At 40.5% G+C, this 23,298-nt stretch overlaps 1 protein-coding gene across 2 annotated transcripts; it reads left to right on the forward strand.

The window, feature by feature from the left end:
* Positions 1–411: 411 nt before the first annotated feature.
* Positions 412–22,882, forward strand: LOC105011179 (sterile alpha motif domain-containing protein 9-like). 2 transcript variants are annotated; one of them, XM_034293493.1, is made up of 11 exons: positions 412–481; positions 8,549–11,807; positions 11,917–11,954; positions 12,620–12,684; positions 12,817–13,031; positions 13,191–13,441; positions 16,670–16,795; positions 17,146–17,275; positions 17,366–17,395; positions 17,513–17,795; positions 22,471–22,882. In XM_034293493.1, the coding sequence occupies exons 2-11, from the start codon at positions 8,924–8,926 to the stop codon at positions 22,481–22,483; spliced, it is 4,035 nt and encodes a 1,344-aa protein (XP_034149384.1). In that variant the 5' UTR covers positions 412–481; positions 8,549–8,923; the 3' UTR covers positions 22,484–22,882. The 2 variants fall into 2 exon arrangements, with proteins under 2 accessions (XP_034149384.1, XP_034149385.1); XM_034293494.1 differs by having other exon boundaries at positions 22,474–22,882.
* Positions 22,883–23,298: the final 416 nt, after the last annotated feature.

Genomic DNA, 23,298 nt, shown 5'->3' on the forward strand with positions numbered 1-23,298 from the left:
AAGAGAAAAGCACTCTGGGAAATATTTGAAAAAGGCTTTATACTAACTAATGTGTTTTCTAACACTGTTCAGGTTTCATTTGGAACCTTAACCACCAGCATAATGCCAATCCACTCAGAACCTTAACCACCAGCATAACACCAATCCACTCAGAACCTTAACCAGTGCTTCATAAGGATTGATCCTGTTTCCTATTATTGATTAACTGCCCTAAGAAAACAGAATACAGAGGGCTTGTCTCAAAAACTATTTTCTAAATAATATTGTGCATTACTTTTAAACAGAGCCAATCAAGTGGCACACTATAAGGTGTAGGCTGCCATTTGGGATTCAGCCCCAGGATAGAGTGCAGAATACTTGGAATTGTTCTATACATGGGAGTGGTTTATGAAAAAACGAAAAGTAATCTGGCTTTTTTCAACCATGATCCCTCTTAAGACAGAGCAGAACATAATATCGGCACCAGAATTGATTTAATAAAGTAAGTATCAAAATAATATTTACGAATTAAAAGGACACACCAGAGAGAGGTAATACCTAGAGTAAAGATTGTTATGGAGAGGTTGTTTGTGGTATAGCTGACAATGTCACTGGCACTGGCAAAAAGGAAATACAATGTTCTTGTTTTAATGGTAGCCGTAGCACATATTGTTTAAAAACAAACTAATGTTTTGGTTGCAAATGGAATGCTAAATACATTTGAAGTACTGCACAGCTATAGAAATAAAACGGAGTAAAACACTAACCCTCTCTTTTTAACCTGGTCTCACGGGTAACATTAAAGTAACATTAGCGTGTTATCGTAAGTTAGGTTACATTCCAGTCCTAAGGGAGGAATTTCGTGTGCACTGAGTTCTCCTATTGGAACTTGAAAGCAACCCCATACCGCTAATAGCACCACTTCCAATTCCTTCAGAGTTAAATATTCAATTATAACTTTGTTTCACATTCAGGTAATAATAGTCAAATGCGTTTCTTGGTCCCAATACCCAAAAGAAACGTTACCCGTTGTTTCAACATATTAACTTCCCTTCCGGGCACAGAAATGAAACTTTCCCGTACTGTTTAAATAGTTATCTGGTATTTGACAGCCATCGATATATTCCACATGTAATTGAAGAATGCATCGATGGCTAGCTTGCACCCTGACACTACCAATCTTTCCAAATGGTTTCATTTTTGATAAATTCCAGCACGAATGGCAGTTTGTAGGTTGAATTGTCTACGTGTACCCTTTGTATATAGATTGCGCTGCTTTTAACCCTGTCGGGACCAAATTTAGTGCCGTTTTTAGTAGAATGGGACCAGAGTGCTAGTGTCAAGGACCGTTTAGGGTGATCTGTCGTGTGTTTAATCGGCTATTACTGCACATTGAATAATATAAACATGGAAATAAAAGTAATAATAAAAATGGCCAATTAGCCACCAAAAAAAGCCAACAGCTATAATTTCTTTCCTAACGTTACCCAAAATAAACGATCCGTCTTTTTAACCAAACACCCATGCAAAAACAACAACCAGAATTTCTTCCTAATATGAAAAACCAATAAAAACCAATACAAAAGGATCTGTGTTCTGGGTGAAAATCTCCAGCATAAATGGCGTATGTATGGCAATACCCGCACCGGAGCTTGGAGGTTATAGGGAATGTCATTGATCGATAAAGCATTTGTACAACACAGTTTTAGTCAGGTTCTAAAACACTGGTTATGCTGGACTACCCTCAAACAAACACTAAAAAGCGCCAAAGAAGAATAGGGAGCCGTGACGCAACCTTTTAAGTTCAAATGTCACAACAAGAAAATACGTTGAACAAAGTAATTGGGTCATATTCAATTGTTTATATTATAACTAGAGGATTTATGACTGTTGCTATCAGAACACAGATCAAAGAAACACAAGTATGGTCGGGCATTTTAGGTAAAATGCACAATTGTAAAAAGACACACAACGCAATCATTCATTTTAGTGAGCACACACATTTACACACACATAAAACTGTTCCTGAGCGCACACAGAATGATCTGTGCTTCTCTCTCTCTCTCTCTAACTCATTCAAACTCATTCAATGCCGGCCATTCAAACATCTGTTAACAGCGTGGAGATGTTCTTTTAGCCCTTCACCTTAATGCTAGTGGTATTTGGGTATACTCAACGTAGGGTCTCTTGAATATATAACTCTTTAATTTGGTACCAGCCTTTGCTTGGCACATAGAGGTCCGTCGACTACCGCTACAGCGGTTTGGTGTTGTCGCTCTCACACTCCCTCATACTGGTCACTGGAAGTTCAACATGGCACCTCATGGCAAAGAACTCTCTGAGGATCTGAAAAAACGAATTGTTGCTCAACATAAAGATGGCCCAGGCTATAAGATTGCCAAGACCCTGAAACTGAGCTGCAGCACGGTGGCCAAGACCATACAGTGATTTAACAGGACAGGTTCCACTCAGAACAGGCCTTGCCATGGTCGACCAAAGAAGTTGAGTGCACGTGCTCAGCATCATATCCAGAGGTTGTCTTTGGGAAATAGACTTATGAGTGCTGCCAGCGTTGCTGCAGAGGTTGAAGGGGTGGTGGGTTAGTTATCGTCACCTTTATCGATGGTTATTGTATTAATGTCATTCACGCATGAAAGAAAAAGTACGTTGTTATGCCATGAAAGAAAAAAATACGTTCTTATGCCATGAAATGAAATAGCTTTGGCAGACTCGCTAGCAATTGCTCAGTTCTTATGATTATTCCAGTGTTAGATTCTGTCCAGTTTTGATCCATGAACAAAATAATTGCAACCGAAAGTCAGGGGAGAGCAATCTTTATTCAGTATGAGGCTACGATGTTAACCTTTCATTCTTTCATTTTCTCTCCAATAATTACAGAGTTAACACAGTCTTTTATGCCAATACACATAGTAGGCGGTCAGTGATTGTAGCCAACCATTACACAATCTATTATCCTCCAATAAGAAAGGTTTATCCTACACAATATGCTTGTTTGGTATGTTCCAACCTCCCCTATGGTCCATGGGTCTATCGATAGAATCTATGACACTCCTATGGACAGTTCCTAGCAGGAGGTGTGGACAGGTTGTGTGGGGCCTATCAGTAATGGCCACATCTATTGTCCGCTGTTCAGCATTAGTCAGCACATATGCGTTGTGTTAAGTTTCTCATGCCCATTTCCTCTCACCAGTAAGTTAGTAGACAGCGGTAAAGCCTATTACTGGCTAATATGCTGTTAAAACGGTGGAGGTAAACTTAGTAAGAAACGTTAGTCAGTTTGACTATATCAATGTCATTCACGAATTGCCAGTGGCAAAAGAGGATTTGATCAAGATAAACACAAGAGGCTATATGGACAACTGCTGAATGTACAGCTCTGTGGTGTAGTGGTTAACAACACAGCCTTTCACATGGGTGTCCTGGGTTTGAATCTTGAGAGGGCAACACTTTTTATTGCGGGCCGGCTGAACTGGTTTCTTGTTTATCCCTGTCAGTGATTACTTTTTCCTAGTTTCGATATCGTCTTTCTGTTTTTAATTTTATATTAATTTTATATATAATAATAATAATACGTTTTATTTGTATTGCACTTTACACGTGAAGGACACATCTCAAAGTGCTACAGATGCACAGATAAAAACACTAAAACATAAGAACAGTCAAAAACAGTATAAAAACAAAATTATATAAAGAAAATGCAATCGAAAATAAGTTGGTCTTTAGTTTATTTTAAAAAACCTCTAAAGACTGTATATATATATATAACAATACAAGACAATAATAAAACATGTAACATCCATAATCAACTGGTATTTTGTATATATAAATTGGACTTTGTCACTTCCCGCTCCGGGGCAAACAATTCCCAAAACAGACTCATATGAACTACTGCGAACATTTCGCTTACTTCTATTGTGCACGTAGTTCAGTCAGCCAGAGAGAATAGAAAAGCAAACATAATTGTCGTGAAGATATTGAAGTCCCATCTGGGGTGCCAAATTGAGAAAAGAGACTCAACAGTCGTTCGTATAACAATTAATTATTTGAGTTTAATTATGTCTATTCACGGGAACAATCGCTTTTACACAGAGACCAACATTGTAGTGTCATAACAATTGTTCTGATTATACATTATTTCTTTAACCTCTTTATACCCCTCCTTGTCAGCTCCAAAAATATTCTCTCATACATACAAAAACAAGTCGTCATACTAATAAGGAAAGCAAGATAGGACCCTACACTGTCATGGCAACCATAGTTCTAGGTCAGAGTTAACAGAGCACCTTATCTGAGCTACCCCTAGACTCTGTTCTGCCCAAATGGAAGGATACAGAGGAGACACAGGCAACTTCACCTTGGAGCCATCTTTAGTTGGGTCATAGATAAGATAGGTTTGAGGCCTGGTGCCTTGGTTGTGGCCATAATCACTTCTAAGAACAGGGCATGCTGACCTAGGTCTTCTTGTATCTATGACAACCATGAACAGTCTAATGCAAATTCAGGCCTAGTCTAAAACAGTCTATTTAATTTTCAGAATAATGGATAAATATGGATATGGTAATACATTAATCCTTTACAATTATATAAGATATTGTGGTTAGGGCTATGTATTAAAGTTAGGGCTATATACTAAAGTTAGGGCTTGGTATGAAAGTTTGGGCTATGTATTAAAGTTAGGGCTTGGTATTAATGTTAGTGTCACGGTCCGTCATGGCCTGTATCACGCTGAAGTGCAGGAAGGACAGACGGCACAGAGGAGTGACAGGGAAACATCCTTTTTTATTCTTGAACAGAAAGAAAAAAAAATAAGGCGCGCTACAATGTGAACTGAGGCACATAACGCAGACATGACTGGGACAAGCAATGATCCACAACTAAAGGCCCAATAAAGGCAACTTAAATAGAGTCCCCAATTAGAGGTAACACAGGGCAGCTTCCGCTAAAAGGGAGTAAAGGGAACATAGAGGTGCCTAGAGGCACCTCTGTAGCAATGCCCTGACTGTGACCCCCACACGCATAGAGATGCCTAGGGGCCCCCAGCCAGGACCGAAAGTTTGTGCTGTGCCGGTCGTTTCGTTTCTATATTCTATATCTTCCAGTTCTAGTACCTCTGATTTTATGTTTAGTTTAGTGTCACTATGGTAATCCCCTAATCCTTGTTTGCCTCCTCTTTATGTCCCTATTTGAGTTCCTCCAGCCCTAGTTTTTGTTGTCTGTCATTGTTCCATGCAACGTTTGATGTTCATGAGTATTTACTGTAAAGTAAGTTTGTTTCAATACCTCTGTGCCTGTGTCCAGTGTCCAAGAAATGTTAAAGTTAGGGCTCGGTATTAGGGTTAGGGCTATATGTTAAGTTTAGGGCTAGGTATTAAGGTTAGAGCTATCTATTAGGGTTAAGGCTATGTATTAAGGTTAGGGCTATTTATTAAGGTTAGGGCTAGGTAGTGATAGGCAAATTAGGCTTTCTGAAGCGTTTGAGGCTTTCAATAAAAATTGTTTGTTTTTCTTGAGGCTTTGAAACTCACTGCACAGTGATGTAACCTGTTAGTCAGGAATAAATATCCATCTAATGGTGCTTTTCCATTGCATGGTGTCGGCTCAACTCGCCTCACCTCGACTCTACTCGCTTTGGGAGCTTTTCAACCACATAAGGCCAGCTCGACTCGGCTCAACTCGCCTCACCTCGACTCTACTCGCTTTGGGAGCTTTTCCACCACATAAGGCCAGCTCGACTCGGCTCAACTCGCCTCACCTCAACTCTACTCGCTTTGGGAGCTTTTCCACCACATAAGACCAGCTTGACTCGGCTCTACACGCCGCGCCTTGGTTGGTTCTCCACTGCAGATTGTACCCTGTACCCGCCCATAATGACATCACAGGAAAACTGTTGTGACGCCACCTCCAACGCGACACACACGAGAACAACAATGGAGATATCGTATACCTGATACCAGCCAAAAGCCAGCATTTGCCAACTAACATGAACCCTGCTGTGAACAGACAAATCCACTGAATTAACATACATTTTCTTTTAAATTGACAAGCTTTGAACATAAAGTGGCAAATGAAAAGTAAACTAAATCTGGATGACATGGTCACAGACCCTGTTTGAAAAACAGTGAAAAGGTATAATATAAATTAAAGATGACGTAACTGCAATGTTCTGTTAGATTTAAGTGTATACACCTAACAACTCAACACAAACACATGTAAAATAACCTACACAACCTCTAAAACCCGATTAAAAGGTATAAATAATTGCTGACTGACTCAGTAGCCTACTGTACACAAGGCAGCGTTTATGCTGGTAGTAGCGAGGAAGCACGTCTGAGCAGTAACTTTGGTCTTAATACATTGCAGACTGCAAAAATAATTAGAAAGCTTTGTAGGCTGCTTCTGTTTGGCTTGACATTGCTACTTTGACCAGTGCAATGTATGCCAGACAGCCTTTAGAAAATCCCAGAGGAAAAAGACGAGGTCCTTTTGTAGGCTCAAAAACAGAGTGTCTGTGTGTTTCTCATGGGGTTAACGAGTTGATTTCAATGCCAGTGAATAGGTCCAAACTATTGGAGTTTTGTGAAAATACGAACACTTAAATTATGAGTCGGGTCCTATGCACTGGCACTGAATTAATCAATCTCAATGCAAGGACTCCTGGGACAGACTGGCAAAGACATGCTGTTCTCATCTCATAAAACAATTTTCTGACACTGGACGGCTAACAACAGAAAAGCTTGTTTTGCTTTGCTGCACGCTTTGAGTCCAATCCGAAGTCTTCCGTGTTTTCACGGCACATTTGGGTATCGCCTCAGCTCGCTTGGAACCTCGACGAAGCAGGTACAAAAATAGGTATCTGGTACCAGCTACCAGGGATGTCGCTAGGCCTATTTTAGGTGGGGCTTTAGCATATGGGAACGCCTACTTGGCAGGCAAAACAAACTCAGCTTCCATTGCCCACCATTGACAACACCACAACTTTTACTAATTATACTTCAAAATGACAGATAGTTGCCAGCCCTAATCAGATAGTTGCCAGCCCTAATCAGATAGTTGACAGCCCTAATCCAGATCATGTTTAACTTTGAGTACAAATGAGACTGTTTATTGTTGTTGAAATAATTTGTTTTATTTTGAGTATTTTATGACGCTCTTGCCTTAATAATACAAAACATTGGAATGGATGCAGAGTTGAAAAATGATAGCTGGCAAGACAAGAGCGTCAAGGCAAGAAGATCACAGTAATGTCATATTATTATCTAATTACCAGTTTTACATAGGCTACTTAGCTATCCACTGGGAATCACTTGTAAATAACTGGGCATGGAGGAAAGCCTCGGTTCCTGTCAGTAGAGATCAAACAAAGCTTTGGACGTCATTAATCACCTGGTAATCATACATCTTAATGATACATCTCTATGAGAGAAATAATGGAGTTAAACATTCATTAAATATGGTGGATGCAATGCCTGATTTAAGATGCGATATTAAAAACTGACAAGCAAATATTCCTGACTTAGTAATTACAAATGCAGTGTTGCCAGTGTAATCATCAAAACCATAGGAGAAAGCAATCATTGGGACTCGAACAGGGCTTACTATAAAAACTACATATCCATCCAAAGCTCTACATGTTGAGCTACCGGCTAGCTGAAGTTCCTACAAACATACAATTATAACAATAGTTTATGGTATTGGGCCTAACCGTTTGTTACTGATAATGAATGATGTGCAGCAGAAACATTTTGACATTCATCGGCTTGTGAATTTCATTAGTTCTTGATAATTAGGCTGTAGACTAATTTAGTTCTATACATTTTAAAGCTTGGTTGGAAAGCGACCATGTCTTTAAAATCCCCATTAGATGGTTGTGTGACGTCAGTAGCTTCAAACGTCATCAATAAACTCATATTGTTTCTCGAATACAAGCCTCTGCCCTTTTGTTCGAGCAGACAGAGGTGAAATTTTGGAGCCAGCCTCCAAGCCTCGTATTTGCGTGCGGCTGAGTGGGTTGAGCACCTATCAGATGCTCTGTGGGTTTGTATACTGTGAGTTTGTATTCTGCCTCACGAAGATGTGTTATTTCCACATGCACATCTGTTTCATGTATTTCCATGCTCATTTTCCCAATCGGACATGCTACAGTATAATATCTGAAAGTTTAATATATTAGCCATCTTTTAAGCGAACACAGCCAAAAGAGAAGTTTCATTGAAAAGACACGGACACTATTCTAATAACTGTTCGCTAAAAGCTTTGTCTTCCTGTCATGCAAGAAATCTGTAATGACAGGGAAATGTTCTTGCAGAAAAGACTCTATCCTTGTTGAAAAGCGCCTCTTTCAAACAGTCCAATGTGCAATTTGTCCATTCCTGCACTTATTTTATCTCAAGTCAAACGCTGGTCCCATCAGTATTTACATGTTGATGTACAGGTAAGGTAATGGTTAACATTTCGGAAAGGTTTAAAACTTTCTTTTAAAAGTATTTTTTAAACAACGTATACTAATTTTCATTCATCATATGTTGTTTCCTAAACTCTCTTCCTATAGGCTTGAACGCAAAAAAAAGGAAAAATGAAGAGACAGGCCAGATGGACACAATAGCACTGGAATATTTGCTTTGTTACCTCCCATTCAAAGCGTTCTAATCAGCCTGGTGAGGTGCTCGATACGTCAAACTTGGTCTTCGTTAACCCAATTGAGAGCAAGGAGAAAAAGGCCTGCACCATATTCTGCACTGTTTGCCCCTGACCTCAGCCACTTAGCCTCCATCTGCACTCATCTTCTCATCTGCACTGTACGTAATAGCCTATAGACAAGGTGCCTTCCTCCATTCCACAGGAAGGCTCAACCTCACGAGCATCCTCCGAGGCCGCAGATCTGTTTTCACTCCACTGTGAGTAAACACAAAGGTAGCTGGCTGTCATGATTGGCGAAATAACGCCAACCCTTCCTACAGCTGAAGGGGAACTAATTCCCCTGGACAGCGAGCTGAGGGACTCACTCTCCTTTCTCGACATCTTGTGTGCAAACGAGTTCGAAGGAGAGCAAATCGACCCGGACGTCTCTTCAAAGACCGAGTGTGATTTTTACAAGGGCGCCCCGCCCAAATGGATGAACTTTCACCTGGCCGACGAGCGGGCCGCCGCACCTGCAGGAGAAAAAGCGGTCAGTGTTTTCAAAAGGGACGGTTATGAAAAGCTCAGGGAGCTCATCAGGTTGAAACAACAAGGCAGTTGGAGTGTCAACACCGTCAGGCTTATGCACCATCCTGGCTGTGGCGGCACCACCCTGGCCATGCAGGTCCTCTGGGATCTGAGGAAAGAGCTCCGATGTGCTGTTTTAGTTGACCCTTTCACTGACAAGAAAGACGTAGGCAAACCGGTCCAGAAACAGCCCCTGCTGTTCGACATCAAGGCTGCTGCCGTACAGGTGATCACACTTTTCACCGTCGGTGATCCGGATAAGCGGAATACAGTGCTTCTTCTGCAGGACAACGAGCATCTGAATGATCCCTTACAGGACTGTCTGGTCAGAGAAATACGAGAGCAGAAACTAAGTGCGACATTCCCCGTTGTCATCCTCCTACAATGCATACGCTTGGTCGACACCATAGATGAGGAGAAAATCGGAAGGAAGTTAGATTTAATCCTGAAATCAAGTCTTTCTGAAAAAGAGAAAACAAGCCTTGTTTGTAAGGAACAACAATTACTGAGGCAACACAGAGATGAGCTGAGGAGATTTCACAGCTTTAAGATAATGCAACATGATTTCCATGAAGAATATGTGATAAAAACACTTTTTTGTGCAGAGGGAAAAGAAATCACCAAATATGTTCAGTTGAACCGAGCATCCTGCAACACCAAACTCTTTGCATTTTTAACTCTTGTAAGCTCCTATGTTCCTGGCTCTTATCTGTTGCAGTCACAGTGTGAAGCCTTCCTCAGCCATCAAGACCCCTTTGCTAAGAACCCATCCTTTGAGAAACGCATGGAACCTTTCAGTGATCTCATAGTGACATTCTCAAGACATGGAAGCGATGACAAGAGAGTTTGTGTAGCCCATCCAGTTCTTGCACGTCATTGTGTTCAGTTGCTAACAGCTGCTGGTGTTTCTAGGAGCTCAGCAACACTTGAATTTCTGCAGTACTTGTGCAGACAGGAAATTCAGTCTTCTTTGTTACTTTTCTTCAAAGAGATGTTAACTAAGAGGGAAATGACACCAAAGGGCAAGGAGATGTTTTCAAGGTTAACCATAGACATTGAGAAACATGAAGGCATTTGTAAATGTGCAAATGTGTTAAAAACTGCATCGGAGACATTCAAGCACGACCCATTCTACCCGCAAGCTCTTGCACGTTTATACTACATCAAGTTATCTGATTACACAAGAGCTGAGATTTGGGCTGAAAAAGCTAAAGAGAGAGTGCCCACCAACTCATTCATTGCCGATACACTAGGGCAAGTTCACAAGAACCATTTGTACAAACAGCTCAGTGGAAAATCAGGCAGACCAACAACAGCCAGAGACATTTTGTTTTGGGCAGAGAAAGCAATCAAGGCTTTCAAACAAGAGGAGGAATTAGCTGAGGTTGAATCAATGACTCACACTGAAGACAATCCAACAAAAATGTCTAATACCTTCAACAACAGAGGAATCTTTGGTTATCTACAGGTTGCTAACATTGTTTATTATTCCCTCACAAAGCTCAACCCAAAATGTAGAAAAATTCTCACCCATGAGATGTCAACTGAACATCTCTCATCACTGTTTCACGACAAAAAACTCATGGAGTACAAGACTTTTATCACAAGCCTTAGACTGGAGGTTGAAAATAAGTTTTATAGATTTTTTGAGAGTTACTTCACTTACTCTGAGCCCAGGAATCAGAAGGACCAGACATCGTACTTTCAGCGAGACATTGTTGATTGTTTTTTCAACTACACAAGAACTCCCAGTCAAAAAGGGGACCTACTGCTGAGAATACTCAAAGACAAAATGGCCTCTACCTTTCCTGGTATCTCCTCTCTTGACAAAAACACCAGTGAGTCTGACCTGAATTTAATTACAGGGCTGTGGAAAGTAATCCATAAAGAACGGCCTGATGACATTAACACAGCCTGTTACATCCTGGCCAACATCATCCAGAATTGCAGGCCAGTGGTGTATCACGAACCAATGACTCTACCGCAACTAAAAGCTCTTCTTCTGAAGGTTATGGAGGAAGAAAACACAAAACTTTGGACCCCAGAGTTTTACCTCCTTGTCCTCCTGCTGTTCTGGCCCGGGGAAACTAAAGAGGAAGACATCCCAAACAGCATTGATCTGAACAAGTATGTTGAGTGTATGAAACAGGCCTTTGAAAACAAATACAAGAAATACCTTCAGTCTAGGGAACTTGTGCCCCTGTTCTACCTAGGTAAAGGTTCTGGGTTAAGAAGACTTGTTCACAGATCTAACATGGATGTAATCTGTGAGCAGCTGCAAAACTCAAACTCAAGGAGACTCAAAAAAACATATGGTAGTGCAAAGATAAAAGAAAATTGGTTTCGGGATCACCTTCTTCGTGTCAATGGAGTTGTTGAAGATCATAAGGCATTTGCCTGTATGGCAGACAAAAAGATAGAGATTTATCCCCAGAAACAGGCCAGTGTGTGGAAGGATGGCAAGATCTTATTTTATCTAGGATTCAATATCAGTGGGCCAATGGCTTTTGATATCAAGTACGTACAAGACAAACACACAAGTGGATCCATGGGATTTCACACAAAAGAGTCCTGTAATGGAGCAATTGAAAACTATATCGTGGGTAAGATAACTATTTATGTAAACACTGCTCTCTTGTGTTTTAATATGACCACAAATGCTGTTGTTTTACTGTTGGGTCTTTTATTGAGTATCACTATCTCTACCTGCAGGTTCTCCCAAGGCCTGTACGACGTGTGACAAAATGAATGTAAGTCTGACTAAATTTGAACATCTGCCAGACACTTTATTGGCCGTTAGCATCATGATGTGATTGATGAACACTTTAATGAGTTAGCGCACACTTTAGTAGTCCGGAATCATGTAATTTAATGTCATAACGATCTTGACCAAAATAACAGCCATTTATATCTATTTATAAAAACATAATAATAGTATGTGTTTAATAATATTAATCATTATCATAATCATGAATAATTCAAATTATTAATAAAAACACTAATTGTTATCATGTATTATTATGTAATTGTATTGCAATTAAAAAAAAATGTTAAAGGGGCACTGTGTAGTTCCTGCAACAACTGTTCACAAGACTAAATATAAACAGTAACACAACTTGTCTACTCCTCGTCTTCCCTTACCAAACAACACTGGAATATTATTAGCAATTATTAGTTCAATGCAAGCTTCTATACAAAACAAATGTTTAGATTGGGAATCTGGTGCTCGCCCCAAAAAATATATACATTCTACATTTTGTCGAAAAAAAATACTTAAAACATTAATTTACAACATTAACTACTTCATTTATTCTTTTTATTTATGCTGCTCTGATACTTTTATCAGTTTGCCAATGTTTGTCACATCTCATCAGTTAATACTGTATGTATTAATTCCTACATTTGCTTTCTTCAGAAATCCACACACTGGCTTTCAATTGAACCTTCGGTATCCAACACAGAGGGAGTTACAATATACAGGTTAAATTAAAACTTTCATCACTAATTGCCAATTAGTAACATAATCCGTTCACAGAATAATTTAAATTTCATTACAAAAATTAAAGGCTGACTGGGTTTTTATTCTCCCTGTTTGCTGCTATTTGCCTTCAGACACATAACTCCCAAAGGACGCCATGAGTGCCAGCTCTCTGGGCTCAGGTGGATGTGTAAGAGTGATGTCATCCTGAAGTACCAGTTCAGGAACTGGGAACCCTATACTGGGTTTCTGGGTGGCATGCAGTACACACAATGTGGTCCCCTGCTAGACATCACTGTAGAGTTAGGGGAACTGGAGGAAGTTCATCTGCCACACTTTGCCTGTTTAGGTAAGTTAACAAGCAATGTTCGAAGCATATGTTCTTAGCAATACGTTTCTGTGGAAAGGTTTGTGTTATATGAAACTTTTACATACATATTTTAGAGTTTTCTATTGCTTTTGTCTACTGAATACTGTTACTATATTACTCACCTAAATGTGTCAACAGGGGCCGACCTTTCTCTTCAGGAAGGAATGAGAATTCTTCATGTGGAGGACAGTGGAATGTCGGTGGAAAAAGTGCATGAAGTGACCCGCTTCCATGCCAAACTTTTTCATCCCACCTTCTCTCCCAAGGGAGTTCTCCTGAGATCCGGGTTTCCTCTGAAAGTGCACTGCGATCTGATGGTGTATTTGTCCAAAAACCAGCACCTCAGTTTACGTACATACCTGATTCCAAGTGATCCTTCTCTTGTTGAGGTGAGAGACCACTGGGCTAGAGTCCTTCACAGGTCAATTTATTAGAGCCACACCCAACTATTTCTGAGCTTAGAAATACCTGAAAATCCACAGGACACACCCACCTACATAGATCTAGTTACGAAGGCCGAACCGCTACCCGCAGAAATCAAGTTCTTATTATTTCAAGTCTATTCATCAAATGTACTGAATAACACAGCATCATTCTGAACAATGTGATTCTTGTGACATGGCACACGACATCTACCTAGTAAGAATTAAGATATATATAAAGCAAAAATATAATGAACAAATATAGCAATAATATCCATTGCACTATTAACTAGCAGGATTCTTAAAGAGTGTAGAATGGGGAATATGAACACTAAGGTTAGAAGCATTGGATATTATAAATATAACAATGAGTGTGATATGCTTATGAATGGTACATACAAAAGGATATTCTAATGTACACTGAATGTACATGGAAAGACATCAGAGCATTTGGAATGTTCATGTGTGATGAATATGGTCATAGATCAGTGTTGCTTATTGAGGAGCCTTATGGCCATGCAGTCATGCGTGAACAGGGAGTACAGGAGGGGACTGAGTACACAGCCTGGGGGGCTCCAGGGGTCAGTGCAGAGGAGGTGAGGTTGCCCCTTCTCACCACTCCGGGGTCTGCCCGCAAGGAAGTCCAAGAGAGGAGGTGTTAAATCCCAGGGTCCTGAGCTTAGGAACAAGCTTAGAAGGCACAATAATTCTTGAATGCAGAGCTGTTGTCCACGAACAGCATCCTCACGTATGTGTTGCCTTTTTCCAGGTGGGAGAGGGCGGTGTGTGTCATCGGGCCATGTATGTAGACTGCTGTGATTTTAGCGGAGCTGAATTCTCACGGAAGGTAGAAGGGCCGTCATTTTACTGTTAGTAGCTCAAGGTCAGGTGAACTGTGTGTTGAGAGTACTGCAACGTCTGTTCCCCAGTGAGAGTTAAAAATAATGCAGACCCCTCCGCCCTTACTTTTACTTGAGTCCTGCCAGTAGATGGAAAAACCAGCAGGGGTGATGGCCGAATCAGGCACCATAGGATCCAACCCGTTCTCTACAAACGCTAGCTGACAACAGTTCGCAATGTCTCGCCTAAAGTTAATCCGTGCATGTAGTTCGTCCATTTTATTCTCAGTAATGGTGGATTGCATTATCTCGTCCGAGATCTACATAGGATACCGGCACGTTGCCTCTCTTTTTTCTCCTCCGTCAGTGTGTTAGTAAATAAATCGGCGCCAAGACAACGGAATCACAGCTAGCGTTCCGGTTGTGTAAATGTCCATATTCAGTGATGAACATATTTCCAAAAAGTGCTAGTCAATCATACTGTATGAACATGAATGAGCATGAACAAAAATAAAAACAATATAAGCAGTAACAAGCAAAATACTACCTAGTTAATGCAGAGTCAGTGTGACCTTTCTCCACGGCGCAACAGACAAAATCGGTCAAAATTAATGCCCCCAGAAATAACTAATCTGTCCCTCCTAACTTCAATCTCCTGCATAATTTGATTTGGGGTTCTGCTTCTTTGAACCCTTTAACTTACTAATGCTAGCTGTGTACAATACCCACATGCAGTCAAATTCCACACACCTACCTGGGTTTTTGAATGCTGTCAAGCCATGATCAATTGGGTCATTGTTCTTCCATGAAACCCACCAAATTATTTTCGCATTGTGCAACTATGCATAAAGTAAAATTTAAACAGTGTTGAAATTAGAAAGAAACAACTGGTTAATTGGAAGGTTTTAGGAAGGAAGAGCTTTGCTTTAGTTTGCAGGGGCAAAGTCCGGCCGTTACACTGCAACTACACTGAAAGAGGGAAGTTGAAACTAAGTGGAAAGAAGAAGGCTAATACTAGTAAATTGCATAGTAATACGAGAACAGCCATTTGAATTGCAGCTACACAAGGTAATATTGAGCTAGCAGGTAAGTAAAGGGGATACAGAGGCAAAACTGTAAAATCAGATCATTACTAGCGGCTACAATGTGTACGTTTTTGGAAGGAACAATGAATATCCAAGGAACCAGTAGGTACTCTTGAAATACACATGAAATAAAAGGTTAACAACATTTGAAAAGGGAAAAGGCTAATGCTGTATTGCACGTTAATATTACAACAGCATTGCAGTAAAACTACACTGTGTTTTAAATACAGGGGAATGTTAAAATTTTTGTAATAACAGTAATGTCAGGAAATAAATGAAATACAGGAGTGCAACATATCACTGTTGATGGGTGATTGATACATTCTGTGGTATTATTGGTTTTCATTCTGTATTGTTTTGTGGAACTTTCCTTACAGTTTCCTTGTTTTTCAGCATCAACAAACAAATGATAAATGGGTGACTAGCGTGTCCTTAACTAGTGTTGCTGTCTCAGTTACAAAGCATTTTCCCTACAACTTTCCTAACAGTTACCTACTTTTTCCCACAGAAACATGCATACTATTGGTGTGTAGTTACCATGTTGTTACCCAGATGTTTCCTCTTTGTTTCTATGTTGTTCATTGAAATAACATAGTTATTATCTCGTTATTTCCATCCTGCCAAATAAAGCGGTACTGAAATATTTTTTTATTCAATACACCAGCTGAGTGATTAATTTGAGGTTCACCCATGGGGAACAACTCTACGTTTTTCTGTTGTCCATAAGACTCTTGTAAATCTCCCTATATAAGGCTTAATTACATTAAATGCATTAGATTTTTCAGTGTTTTGTCCACGTAAAAACATTTAGAATGGCAGAAAAAAAGTATCTAATTCTCCAACAGAACTACAAATGAGTATTACAACATCTGAACGGAAAAGGCCTGAGGAATACGCTGGCCTTTTGGTTTCACTTCCATAATCTTGCTGGCTGTTTTCTAAATCAGGTCCTGTTACAATTACATAAATACAATGGTTTGGACTCTTGAACATGGCTAAGGTTTTCTTTTGGTACTTGTTCTGAATTGTGGTCAAAATGTTAAGAAGAAAAGCATTTGACCTGGATATTCAAACAACTTCATTTTTGTTTGTATCTTTTTTTATTTGTTGCATTTTTCAGTGCGTGGAATGTGGATTTGAGGATTTGTGTCAAATCGGTTGGATGAAATAACATGTAATTGAATAAAGATGGAACAAAGACATTGCTAAAAGGTGAATTTTGTATAAGTAGAAATGTGCTAAATGCATGATCCTTGTGGCTCATTCTACAGGCAGTGGAGAAGCAGGAGAGGCAATTTGGATTCAAAAGACACCTTGTGCCAAGACCAGAGAGATCCCTCAAGATAAAGAGTTGGTTCAGACTAAAGACAACTTGTCTGGCCTCCATTGATCCAGAGGTATGCTTAGTTAAATATGATTTTCCTATTTATTTTGTTTAAGCACAAGTTCACCGTGTGGATAATATTCTCTCCAACAATACAATATATATTTAAAAATTAAATGGGAGGAGGTGGATCAACTATAAGCATTGTTCTACTGATATAATATCACATTTGAAATTGGCTACACTAGTAACTTTTGGTTATATACTGTTGTGTATAATTGTAATACTTTCTCTGACTCTCTCTCTATTCCTCTATGTTGTTTTCTCTCCATCTTTTCCTCCCTTTTTACCAATCTTTTTTCTCTATCTCTCTGCTCTATCTCGTTCCCTATCACTTTGTTATTCTTACACATTCTCTCACAGAAAATACAACTTCGGTACAATAACACCACACCAAGCTTTTTTCGGGTGTTTGTAGAGAATCCGAACATTGACTTTGGGATGGAATTGATTTGCGGAAATAACACCGTATGGAAAGCAGCCATACGTGAAGGTCAGAGAAAAAGCTTTGCATCCCCATGTACTTACCAAAATCAAAGTACCTTTGTGAGATAATATTCATTCTATTTCTTCTAATTTTCAGCTGAAATCAAAGACACAGTCTTTTCAAAAGGTAATACATTAGGAGTTACAAACAAATGACAAGATTTAGATTTAAATATTCCTGATCTGCTAATTATTTGTGTCACCGTGCTCAAATTATTTACAATCATCACTTTCCCTTAATCAGCTCCAGCCCCTCCAGTGGTGCTGCCTGGAGGTTTTGTTGAGAAACACCGGCCCGATCTTATTCAGAGGGTTTCCAATGCTCTTTCTATAGCAGATGACCTGCTCTCTCAGGGCATCATAATTCAAGAGGCATATTCAAAGGTGAAGGCTGCGAACACCAGTGAGAATCAAATGAGAGAACTTCTGGATGCAGTGATTCTTAAAGGGCTGAAGGTGGAAATTGCATTTCTCAATGCCCTCTACAAGTACAATGCAAGTCTGGTTGAAGACATGATTAACGGGAGGTAAAGTTTGCCAGACACAACCACATTCAGTTCACGCTTCATCAACTCTTTTTCTGTCTTTATCTCTCGTTTATTATTGGAATTCCAAAAACGTAAATGGCATGGACAAAATTATTTGCCCCCTAGATCGTATTTGGTTGCACATCCTTTGGCACAGTTGGACTGCCATTAAACACTTGTTAGAAATCAGTCAGCTTTCCTCACTTCTCTGGACACTTAGGTTCCCAGAAACTGCGTCTCCGTGCACTTACGTGGACCAAGACCCAGTTTCTGGGAACTAAAGTGGAGACTGTGTAAAACACTGTGCTCCAAAACCTCTTGATAATCAGCTGCTGCCAAGATGCCTTTTTATACATCCAAGTTCCCCAATACCAGAGGCACACCATAAAACCCGATAAGTTTGGTGAACTAAATATTACCTCGAAAATAATAAGTAAACTAACTCAAAAGTAAAGGACACCAAATTATTTTGACTTACTTCTACTTAATCTAATAGTTTTATTCAAACTATGTTTTTAAACTCTACTTTACTTAAAGATATTATTTATGTAATGTAATTTATTTGGTGGCAAGGCACCGGGGGTGGATGAGATCCGCCCTGAGTACCTCAAGTCTCTGGATGTTGTGGGGCTGTCTTGGTTGACACGCCTGTGCAACATCGCGTGGCGGTCGGGGACAGTGCCTCTGGGATGGCAGACCGGGGTGGTGGTCCCTCTTTTTAAGAAGGGGGACCGGAGGGTGTGTTCCAACTATAGGGGGATCACACTTCTCAGCCTCCCCGGGAAAGTCTATGCCAGGGTACTGGAGAGGAGAATACGGCCGATAGTAGAACCTCGGATTCAGGAGGAACAGTGTGGTTTTCGTCCGGGCCGTGGAACACTGGACCAGCTCTATACCCTCTACGGGGTGTTGGAGGGTTCATGGGAGTTTGCCCAACCAATCCACATGTGTTTTGTGGATTTGGAGAAGGCATTCGACTGTGTCCCTCGCGGCATCTTGTGGAGGGTGCTTGGGGAATATGGGGTCCTGGGTCCTTTGCTAAGGGCTGTCAGGTCCCTGTACAACCGAAGCAGGAGCTTGGTCCGCATTGCCGGCAGTAAGTCAGACTTGTTCCCAGTGCATGTTGGACTCCGGCAGGGCTGCCCTTTGTCACCGGTTCTGTTCGTAATTTTTATGGACAGAATTTCTAGGCGCAGCCAGGGGCCGGAGGGTGTCAGGTTTGGGGACCACACAATTTCGTCTCTGCTTTTTGCAGATGATGTTGTCGTGTTGGCCCCTTCTAACCAGGACCTTCAGCATGCGCTGGGACGGTTTGCAGCCGAGTGTGAAGCGGTGGGGATGAAAATCAGTACCTCCAAATCCGAGGCCATGGTCCTCAGTCGGAAAAGGGTGGCTTGCCCGCTTCAGGTTGGTGGAGAGTGCCTGCCTCAAGTGGAGGAGTTTAAGTATCTAGGGGTCTTGTTCACGAGTGAGGGAAGGATGGAACGGGAGATTGACAGACGGATTGGTGCAGCTTCTGCAGTAATGCAGTCGATGTATCGGTCTGTCGTGGTGAAGAAAGAGCTGAGCCGCAAGGCGAAGCTCTCGATTTACCAGTCAATCTACGTTCCTACTCTCACCTATGGTCATGAGCTTTGGGTCATGACCGAAAGGACAAGATCCCGGATACAGGCGGCCGAAATGAGCTTTCTCCGCAGGGTGGCCGGGCGATCCCTTAGAGATAGGGTGAGAAGCTCGGTCACCCGGGAGGAGCTCAGAGTAGAGCCCCTGCTCCTCCACATCGAGAGGGGTCAGCTGAGGTGGCTTGGGCATCTTTTTCGGATGCCTCCGGAACGCCTTCCTGGGAAGGTGTTCCGGTCCCGTCCCACCGGGAGGAGACCCCGGGGAAGACCTAGGACTCGCTGGAGGGACTATGTCTCCCGGCTGGCCTGGGAACGCCTCGGTGTCCCCCCGGAAGAGCTAGAGGAAGTGTCTGGGGAGAGGGAAGTCTGGGCATCCCTGCTTAGACTGCTGCCCCCGCGACCCGGCCCCGGATAAGCGGAAGAAGATGGTATGGTATGGTATGGTAATTTATTTGATCGTACCATACTTAATTGCCATGCTTTCACTGTACTTAATTTTACTGAGAACGGCAACACTGGTACTGAGTTGTATCAACTCAAAATATTTACTTCGCTTTAACTCAAATATACCTATGACATTACTCAAAATGTTTCTGGAAACAAATTACCTTGATTCTTTTTGTACATTTAAGTCAAAACCTATGAAAACATACTTTAATTGAGTAATATACTAAGTTGCACCCACAATATAATTTCCCAATATGCATTGCCCTTTCAAGTGAACTCTAGAGTTACCACCCATGACTGTATTTGTTAATGACAGAGAAATCTCTACTCCGCTCACTTTTATTAGTTCACTTTATTGACTGTTATAAAATGGTCAATTGTAATTACCTAACATATCCCATAAATCCTTATTTTGAAGACTTGCAACCTACCTAGCTCATGGACTATTAATTTCAAATGTCCTCAAAATACACTGTACTGTATTTTGACAAGTTGACAGAAACAGTGTTGCCAACTTAGCGACTTTGTCGCTAGATTTAGCGACTTTTCAGACCCCCTTTGTGACTTTTTGTGGTGTTATTGGAGACTTTTTCTTACTCTTCTCAACGAGCAGCGGGTGCCGCTTTGGGCCCCTCCCCCATCTGAAAGCACTCACAGGCGGCCCAGTCCTCGCACAGCAGTTCCCCCGAGCTGCAGTCAGAGCAGGAGATGTTAACTCCTCCGCGTCCAGACTGAAAATGAATTGCGCATGCACTCCGCCAGAATGTCTTTTTTGGGTAACCCAAGTCCGGATAAAGGAGGAGGGTTGGTTTAAATTTTTTTAAAGAATCGACAGAAGAAAGTTAATTTGTAGTTCTAAACATATTTAGGGTGTTTTTACTCACTTTTTGTCTCTCCTATGACGTTATTCCTCTCATACAGGCAGCGTCCATCACGTGCAGTTGGTGTAGTTCTCTTAATCCAAGACCATGATGATATCTCCCCTTGTGTCGCTCTAAAAAAAATTCTCACCTTTTTATTTTGAATTAAACAGCGCCCCCTTTTTTGATTTGTTCTTAGTTTTTTTGCTCAGGTGATTATTTCTTGTACATGGACAACATTTGTAAATACGCATGTATATTCTTTTCCCCAACAAGTGTTTTGTATGTTAAAAAAATAAATATATATCCATTCATGATGCTGATGGGAAATTATGCAAATTAGGCAATGATGTCATTTAGCAACATTTAGGACAGCCAATAGCAACTTTCCTTACTGAGGAGTTGGCAACACTGGCCAGAAAGCCCAGGTCAAAGAAACTTTCAGGAAATCCCCAGGTTTCCAAAACTGCTTCAGCTGATATTTATAGAATACCTGGGAACCTAACCAGAATTTTGCAACACTACCCAAGGCACTGGTTTACAAAGGGATGCACAATTTCTAGTGTAATGCAGCACATGTTTCGACAGAAATATTTTTAATATCATTGTTACAATCATTTCAGTAGTGGGTGCAAAATATATGTTTGACTAAATGATTGGATTACTTTAGACAAATGTATATGTTTGATGTTTGTGTAGCTAAGATGAATTAATCAGTCAACGTACATGCAAAAAAAAGGATAATAAAACATTTCCAAAATATAAATTTGAAGCTGAGCATGCTGGGAACATTTTCATTTTAAACTTAAAAATGTAGTAAAAGTCAGTAAAACAAACATTTTAAGTTATTGAGAACATTTATCTGACTTTGAGTTCATCTTAGTAGAAACATTTGAGTAAGATATACATTAAGGTTTACAGTGCAGAAAAACAACCCCATGGCATTATCGATTTTTATTGATTTGTAGATGGGGTATTCTTTTCTTTGAATGCTTCATTTGGTTGTCCACAAATATAACACTGATATGCTTTCCCCACCCAAACCCTACCTTCCCATATAGCTCCTAAAGGCTTAGTAAGTTCCTGCAGCCACATGCTGGGCAGTTGACCACAGTTCCACAAGATATTAAAATCTTAATAATACTGTGCTAACAGGAATTCCAGACTTCAAAGTTTGGGAATGTTTGAAATCCTTACACAGGCCTTTGGACAGCTCTTCAACATCTTGTCAGGGAGTATACGTGCTCTGTTTTCCTTTCTCATACCGTGTTGAGTGGGGATTACATGCCTCTAACCTCATTATTTAGAATTCTCCAAAAGGTGGGCAATTGTTTGGGCCTTTTCTTAATAAAAAGTTCACCATTTCGTTTCACATACTTATTTCCTGGTCCTGCGTGGATGTAACAAAAATCCAGTCACCTGTGCACACAAGCATGTATTTTGAATCTCAATCATGCTGCATCACTCAAATGGTTTCTGATGCCTTTATGGTTTATACGAGGAGAGAAGTGGTTTGTTCCTTTCTGTCTAATTAGGTAATTTCTGGAATAAATGTGGTAATTTCTGAAATAAATGAATAAATGTGGCCACACTTAATACAGTAATATTTACCCTTACTAGTACAACTTAGTGCTCTTGTCCAGAGTTACTTACAGGAGCAATCAGTGTGAAGTGTTTTGCTCAAGGTCACTGTGACTCATTGATATGTTCTTTTGTCTTCATTTCTATCCTTGATTGTCTTGCAAGCAGCTCCAGTTGAAATCAAAAAGAGAGTGAAGTTGGCCAGTCAAAGAAACACGCTTGGAAGAAAGGCCATCCTTTATCTTCAGAGGATATGAGAGTTTGAGAGTTTGACGTTACACCCGATTCCTGAATCATCGGACAGGGCGGACGTTGGTGATACAGCAACAGACCTTCAACAGATGTGTTGTCATACATCTTCAATGAACTATTATTTCAAAAGGACCTTTTATTAGGATGAAGATGTTTTTTTACAGAGCAAATCCTGGACTTCTTTTATATTATTTTATGCACATATATTTTTTTTTTATGAAGATATCCAGTTTGCCAAAATCCTTGGAAACTGGAAAAATGAGGTTGTTGTAAATCTTTTGACTGGTAGTGTATGTATATATATTGAATAAATCGATGGAAGATATATAACTGTACATTGCTACTACGAATGTTAGCCATTGAATTATATTTTCCGTTACCAAAGACAGACCAGATGTTGATAAAACAGCGTGTCTCTATCTTGTCAAAATCTTCTAAATTTGTTGGTGACTGTATTGTCTAACCATGACTTGGATAACAATGACTTAAACATATTCATGTTTAAAAATGGATCAGTCATGAATTGTTGTTGCTAATGTGTAATCATAGCTCAGCTAACCAGGTGGTTCCCATTTACGTCTACTCCAGGCCATCTACTCCAGGCCTTCTACTCCAGCTGCATCTACTAATGTAGTCCAGCTATCGCCATCATCATGAACATTCGGGTTGCACAGATGAGAGGTTTCATTACAAAATGGCTGTATCCTAGCTGGCTGCCAAGGGGGCGTTGGCGACAATGTT

This window comes from Esox lucius, chromosome 7 (genome assembly GCF_011004845.1).
Source record: "Esox lucius isolate fEsoLuc1 chromosome 7, fEsoLuc1.pri, whole genome shotgun sequence".
Lineage (NCBI taxonomy): Eukaryota > Metazoa > Chordata > Actinopteri > Esociformes > Esocidae > Esox > Esox lucius.

What these genes read in the sequence shown, in the direction of transcription:
- LOC105011179 (XM_034293493.1), top strand. Translation starts at nt 8,924, where the DNA reads ATGATTGGCGAAATAACGCCAACCCTTCCTACAGCTGAAGGGGAACTA. An exon ending in GCCACACTTTGCCTGTTTAG is followed by an intron (nt 13,032 to 13,190) that starts GTAAGTTAACAA and finishes ATGTGTCAACAG; the next exon opens with GGGCCGACCTTTCTCTTCAG. An exon ending in GTGATCCTTCTCTTGTTGAG is followed by an intron (nt 13,442 to 16,669) that starts GTGAGAGACCAC and finishes CTCATTCTACAG; the next exon opens with GCAGTGGAGAAGCAGGAGAG.